General features: G+C 43.0%; 2 protein-coding genes across 3 annotated transcripts in view; one reads left to right on the forward strand and one right to left on the reverse strand.

The window, feature by feature from the left end:
• Positions 1-4,263: 4,263 nt before the first annotated feature.
• Positions 4,264-6,131, reverse strand: LOC128309877 (CCA tRNA nucleotidyltransferase 1, mitochondrial). Of its 2 annotated transcripts, none has more exons than XM_053046365.1 (5): positions 6,069-6,131; positions 5,797-6,005; positions 5,446-5,729; positions 4,840-5,383; positions 4,264-4,769 (listed from the first exon to the last, which is right to left on the reverse strand). In XM_053046365.1, the coding sequence occupies exons 1-5, from the start codon at positions 6,129-6,131 to the stop codon at positions 4,463-4,465; spliced, it is 1,407 nt and encodes a 468-aa protein (XP_052902325.1). In that variant the 3' UTR covers positions 4,264-4,462. The 2 variants fall into 2 exon arrangements, with proteins under 2 accessions (XP_052902325.1, XP_052902326.1); XM_053046366.1 differs by having other exon boundaries at positions 5,797-5,994; positions 6,069-6,130.
• Positions 6,132-6,477: 346 nt separating this feature from the next.
• The window catches only part of LOC128309875 (polyubiquitin-C), a 3,671-nt gene continuing 2,811 nt past the window's right edge, over positions 6,478-7,337 (forward strand). Inside the window, exon 1 of the mRNA XM_053046362.1 lies at positions 6,478-6,604. The gene's annotated coding sequence lies outside the window, so the exon portion shown is untranslated. The remainder of the gene's footprint in view (positions 6,605-7,337) is intronic.

Below are 7,337 nucleotides of genomic sequence, written 5' to 3' on the forward strand. Positions count from 1 at the left end.
AAAACAAACTCAAACCTGGCCGGCAGGTTCTCCCTAAAAGATTCCTTTACCGTCTATGTCAAGGTTATCATAAAATCAACAACAAAAGTCCACTTGTTCCTTCGGCGCTCGTCCGTCTTCGGAGGATTTTTTCTTCAGCACACTAACACCAACGCGGTGCGCAGTGCGCCGGGCAACGAAGGACGCGGCAAAGAAATGGCGGCAGTCTGGCAATCCGACCGCAAAGGAGTACCGTAAGGTGCAAGGAACTTTGCTTTACTTCCCCTTCAATATGTGTATGTGCTTAAGAAAAAGGACACGTCGATTTCGACAAAGGAAGGAAGGAATGAAACGATTGCGATTCGCTCCGTCTTTATTCTTCCTTCGTCGAGGCACGTTTCCTTTGAGGTTTCCCTGCTGCTTTCTGGGGACTCCCTGCTTGCTCCTCGCTCCATACGGCAAGCCCATCTTTACAGTCCCTTTTTTGATCGAGGGTTTGTTCTTATTGCGTGCAGACGGAAAGCAAAGAAATGGCAAACTTTGATCCGATTGCCAGCAGGAAACAGGTTCAGGAAGTGGATCAGGAATTTGGATCGGTGGGGAGTTTGGAGGGTTTGCGAGTTTTGGTAATGTGAGATGTCTGTGCCGAAGGAGATACTTGAAAAGGAATGAATTTAGCAGATTGTAAAGGGGAGACGGAAGAGAGTTACATTTTTTGTTTGTTTGGACAATGTCATTTAAAAATGGCTGCCCATTGTAGTTCACCGGAATGCGTGTCCACGCAAGGATATTTAAATGGAGTTAGCGATGCGCACCAAAAATTTCAGCCATAAATGATTTCAGAATATGTAATTTAATGTATTCCTTCATACTTGCTACTTTATACTGCAATTTTATGATATAATTGCTTGTATAATGTTTAAAAAGCAGCAGAGACTGTTTGGGGAAAGATTTCAACATACAGAAGCAACGAACCTTGACGGGTCGAAGGCTTTGTTTCCGAGGTTCGGAGCTCGTGCCATGACCGCGTCCGTCTCTTCCCCATCCGACCCGACCACCGTCGGGTGTATTATTTTAAACTTGCTGCTATTAATTAGAATGCATTATGCAAGCGTACCTCGAAATGTTTCACCGCTACAAATCGTACTGCATCTGGTTTGCACACGCGTCTATTTCAGGATTTTTCAAACCACATTTCCATCGGAAGGGTCATGTTTTTTTTTTTGGTCTGCCTTCCGAACCGCTTTTCCTTAACTTTATTTTGCTTGAAAATGTGGTCGCGTGCCATTAGCCCATTTATGTTTACGGCTGCTTGCTTTAACACCCTGCCGACCCTTTTGCGTATGTTGCCATCCCGCCACACATACTGATACAGACCGGTTTTGGTCGTACAAGGATTACCGTACCGTGTTAAAAAAAGGAATAGGGGAAATCCGTCGACTGCACCACTACCAACAACACGGTCGGCCGGGTGCCGGTTTCCTTCTCCGGTACGGCAGGGCTGTCGTCGGCTCTGTGCGCATGTTCCGCCTGTCGTGGGGTTGTGATCGCCTTATGTAAAACGATCCCTCCGTGATTAAGTCTACATCCGCTCGATGTGCGACATAGCGTCGGTTTTGATACCACCACGGGGTGATGCAAACTAAAGGACGCCGTACCCTGCCGCACGCCCCTTTATTCCACCACTGCCGGACCGGCGTCTGGATGGGTTTCTGGCAGGGAAATCATTTTCCTTGTAAGACGCGTAAGCAGATATTACCAAGAGACCCTGGTTTTGGTGACAGGTTGTTGAGACATCGGCACCTTAAGGTGCAGCCAAGTACGTCGGTACGTCGCAAGGTGCTTTGGAATTTTTCGGGTTCCAGTTGGAAGTGTGTTGCTAGGGCTTCTTCTCTCCTTTCCTTCTGGCAACAGTGTGACTTTCAGCAAGTAAATGGACGATAGTTACATAGTTACCCAAATATGTACTCCTTACAAAATGCACTCGGCGGAAGTCAAACAGTCCATCCGCTGGGAAATGCATCGAACCTCTCGAACGTTCTCTTATTTCACTCGTTGTTGGCAGGAAAAATTAACACTATAAGAATAGCTAAAGACAGAAGAACTCAATAGAAACAGCTGGTTTGCGCTTGTGTGGTAAATGTACGATGGATTGATTATCTACGGGCTTTATGATTTCTTGCAAATGATTCATCGTCCTTTCGCTTGATAAACTTTTCACCGTCCCATGCAACAAATCGAGGAAATTGATACTTATCAAACACCTCATTACGAGTGGAAAAGCTTAAAGTCAGGGTCCCGTCGGGACCCTTTCGTACGCGGGTAACCTTATCCGTGCAGATGATCGGAACGACGGTGTCAATGAACTCGCCCTTACGGTTCGGTTTGGATCGAGAATGGACAGCTGCACGATCTCCGGGGCAGATCGGCAGCGCTCTGCGTAGACAAATGCCCACAGACAAACACCTAGAACTAGAGAGCTAGAAACCAAATGCCGATTGTTTTGGCTTTGTTCCGACACGGCAAATGAGAGGGGTGAATTCGTAAAACAAAACCGGAAAACGCGTCACACTGGAAGTATTTCACCATGCTCAGGTAAACCAAAAAAAAAGGTCGAACGCTTTTCTTACCGGAACCGGTCCTATATCTATACGCGAAGCCACACCAATGTTCGTGTTGATCTTTTACGTGCGAGCGATCGAAGCGCACGGGAATCAATGCACAATCAACATGTGCCCGGTTTTACATGGTGTTACCTGTACCAGCATCTTTTCGTGCGGCCCAGCCAAAGGTGCACAGGACGCGCTTTGTTGGCAAAATAGATCAAATTCCACCGGGCCAGGATGGATGCGCAAGATGTGCAGAAATCGAACGCTCGCAGCGGAATTGGTGACAAAATGGGGATTGCAAATGGAACGCGCACAAAACACGCGCACGGTTTCGGGTGTTCCTAATATTTGTCGATCGAGGGTGGATTGCGGTTGAGATCATGTTGCACCTGGTAGGATCATTTTGCTGAAAGTTCCTTCCCCGCACTAGATCCCTTACAGTTGTACCCTTTTTTTGGGATGTCCGGTGTATGGGTCGCGTACGTCTTAGAAACATTTGCGAAAAACGAAACAAAAGATTCATGACCACATCTTTACTCGACGTCTAAAGCCACCCATCCATCGGTCCCGAAACGACCGTTTATGCACAGCACACATTCTACACCTGGCCTGCGGTGAAGTTTCTACCAACCGCCGTACAAAACCATCACCGGTCACCTTTTTTCACGGCGTGGCACTTAACTGGATGAATAATGGTTGAGGTACTTCGGCGTGATCGACCCTTTCGATGCACCGTTGCGAAGGGATGAATGAGTCGACACAAATTTGATTCGAAACACACCCGGCCACAACCACAGCAGCGCTATATATGCCACGTGTCATGATCTGCCCCCATGATGCTCTGTTTTAGAGAGAGCATTTTTCCACCTATTTTCCACCTACGGCATAAGGTACGGCACCGTAACAAAGCAATCTTCGCTCAAGATCCTTCCCATTGCGAGGGCGTAACACGGATCTGCGGGAAAGGAGCGAATCGAATCGATGTTAGCTGTTCGCTTTTGTGGTACTAAATCAACATTTGTCAAGTAACCACTCGGTTCCAGTGATCGACAAGGATCGTGAGCCTTGTTTTACCAGTGGCTAAATGTAGTTATTTCGGGGTGAAATATTTAACACATTTCCTACATCCAACGGAAAAATAAATAGATGTGGTCCGAATCTACGGCAATATGGGAAGTGGTCTTGAAATCTTCATTCCGATGATTAATGGAACGATCGTGTACCAGCTGATACAGTTTAATTTGTTTGAAAAACTGTGTGCACGTTTGTGTGCTTTGCAACAAAAGCCATACATCTTTCACAGATCAGTTGGCATTCTAAAAGGAAAATAGAAACGAAAATGGCTTTTGACCACAATTTAGTGCCATCGTTTGTTGCGAGCGCCACGTTTACTTAACTAAAGCGCAAAAGAAAAAAGAGCGTTTAAAATGATCTTAAATATCATCAAATAACGTGTATAATTTGTACCTACAAGACCTTGTTCATTTTACTAATTTCAAGAACGCAAAATGGCAATATACGAATTTACATTCGTATCCCTTAAAGCATAACTCACTAATTTTCTGCTAAAGTAGATGATTGAACATTTTATAATAATTTCTCTCAAGATATACCAACGCATATATCCAACGCCCATACTACATAATTTTTAAATTATGTATTTCTTTAGCTTTCTCTTTATCACTCAATTCGAGTGATAAGTTAACATAACATAAGTTATCTACAAATTAAGAAACTGCACATCGTAGGACAAATAACGATGTAATCTTCACTTTAGTGAAATCTAATTCAAACTTCAATTCAAATTAATAACTACTCAATGCGTATTGCGATGCCGAACAATACGTTTTAGCCATAAGAATAAGAAATAACTACTACTTCTTCTTAGTGTTAACTTCCTCCAACACAGCCGGTAGATGCTGTAGTAATTCCTCCTGGGACATATTGTATTGATTATTGGACCAGATGATTTTTAGCTTATCCATCACCACACCCAACTTTGGCCCTTTTGGAGCACCGTTTGCGATTAGCACATTACCTTTGACGGGGAATTGTGGGATGGGCCAGTCGAGCAGTTGTTGATAAAGCTCACGCTTACCATGATATTTAAGTAGCTCGAGAACATATTCCTTCTTTAGCTTCACGCTGCTAATCGTTTGCAGACAAAGCTGTTGAAATGTTCTAAAGAAGGGAGCAAAAAAGAAAAAAAACACATTACAGTAATTATACACGCAATTTTGTGCAAACTTACAACAAATCTTCGATTGTGGCGGTTTCTTCACGATTTTGCGTTAAAAAGTAGCATAGCTCTCTTTCATAGACTGTAAACTTTAGTCGCAGATTAAGGTTCACGGCGTCTTCGGGTGTGTTTAAGAGTGCGGAAAGAACCGTAATGGGTTGCAGCTTTGGATCGAAAGCGCGCACTTGTTTTGAAACGCGCAGAAACTCTTCCACATTCGGTGGATCCGGAAGGCCTATATGAGCAGCCAGTTGACAGTTGATCATTGATTCGGTCAGCTCGATGCCGAAATTTCCGCTCAATATCTTTTTCCACTCCTGCCAAATACGTTCGCCACTTATTTTGCTCAGCCCGGATGCATTTTTCGTTATGATGCGCAACGTTTCGTCGTCGTGGCAGTTCGGTTTCTCCGCAATACGACCGTAGAATCGGAAATAGCGCAAAATACGAAGATAGTCCTCTTTAATACGCATATCAGGATCTCCTACGAATGCTACCCTACGCTTTTGCAGATCCTCATAGCCATAGAAATAATCGTATAATGTGCCATCGAAACCTGTACAGATGAAACAGCCTTACTATCCGCTGCAATCGCATTCCGTTTTCATTGAAACATACCGAGAAACATGGAATTTATGGTCAAATCCCTTCTGTTAGAATCCAGCAACCAGTCTGTAGTGTGAATGACCTCCGCATGGCGTCCATCTGTGACCGCATCGATGCGTAGTGTAGTTATTTCAAAGTTTTCCCTATCATTTATCCTTGGAGTGATAGTGCCATGCTTTTCGCCGTTCATGTTCACCATCCGAATGTTTTCCTTCGTGAACATCTCTTTCATTTCCGTAGGTGTAGCCGTCGTTGCAATATCAACGTCCTTTGGATTCATGTTCATAAGGATATCCCTGTCAACACGGAGTAAGCAACATTAGCTACTGCTTTGCAGCATTTCGTTGGGAAATATTGTCTTACCGCACAGCTCCTCCCGCTACACGTATTTCAAAGTTGTACCGCTCAAATAGCGCTATCAGATCATTCAATTCTTTAGTGAAAATCGAATGAAACTCGGGAGTGTCGATTTTCTTCACCACCGGATTCGGCCGCGCAATTGCATGTGCTTCCATTCTGCGTTGTTCTATAAATTCTTTGAACCTTTCAGCATTGGTGGTACTGTAACGACACTAAAAAGGGTTATTGATTGAAACTATTATTCACGTGTTTGGACTTCGTTCTTTGCTTCTTACCGCAAAACCGTTGATGCAAAATAATCGCTTCAGAAAGGTTTTGGATTGCCGGATTGCTACCATTGTATGTTTTGTTGTCAGCTGTGTACTGTCAAAACTTGCTCACAGTTCAGTTGGCAATGTGACAGCTGGTTGTCAATTTAATTCCGGATGCCAGCGAATATTCGAGGCTGAATATCGGGGCTAAAATACTACGAGTTTTACAAACATTTTTCAAATTAAGACTATCTTTTTGATATGCACAAATCCTTTTCAATTGGCTGGTAGAAGATTCAGAAAAATTGACCTTCAAATTCAGTTTGGCTGATTTTCGAATCCATGTGTCAGTCTGCTCGGAATGAGCCAACCCGGTGTAATCGTGGAATTTTCTCCGAAGCTGCAATTTCATAGCAGGCGTCATTCAGTTTCAACCTGCGAGAAGAACAGAAGTGAAAACGAGAGCTCCGTCACTGTGCGTTTGAAAAAATAAAATTTGTGAACCTTACCAAGTCCTGTGCATTAGTAATTGTTATACAAAGGTGTGAAGTAAAGTGAAGGTATGTACGAATTTATATCAAGGTGCCCGTTCGTCACCACTTAATGCCCTTGTGGTTTATAAACGAAAGCTAGACTGGTCTGTAATCATAGGGGGCAGAAGGTCATGCATAATAATGAATTTTCCATTATATACGAATAAAGTCCTAATTAGGGGCTTGATTTACTGCTTACTTATACGCTGTGAGCCAGTTTTGTTGATTTTCTAAGGCTTATTCAACAAATGTACATGATGGCGTCACTTTTCCAAGGAGAAGTGAAAATTTTCTTTGTTCTCCATAGCTAGCCACTGCCGTTGTGACGCATACAACATGGCGCTTGGGTTTATCAAATTGATGAATTTATTAATTGAATGTTCTTGAAAAATGATTCATTCCGAATTAGCTGTAGCTGATACTCTTAGATCTTATTCCATGAAATATAGTTTTACACGAAAGTTACTCAGATTCTTTGTGAAGTACAAACAAAGAAAATCGATAACGGTCAGCTGATGCGGAAGCGTTCAAGGCGCAGCTGTTAACTTGGCGTTAGCAACAGCTTTCTTTGTTCGTTAAAGTAGGTTATGCATGACTGAAGTCAGAAAGAAAACATTTGCTTTATGGACTTTTTATGAACATAGCAATCTATGCAACTGGTATTCTTATTTCATGAAACACAAAACAACAAAACATTGGAGGCCAATTAAATAGTGTAAAAGAATCCGTTTAAAACTAAATGAATATAGTTTACGAATCA

The sequence above is a fragment of the Anopheles moucheti genome, chromosome 2 (assembly GCF_943734755.1).
Source record: "Anopheles moucheti chromosome 2, idAnoMoucSN_F20_07, whole genome shotgun sequence".
In the NCBI taxonomy this organism is placed as follows: domain Eukaryota; kingdom Metazoa; phylum Arthropoda; class Insecta; order Diptera; family Culicidae; genus Anopheles; species Anopheles moucheti.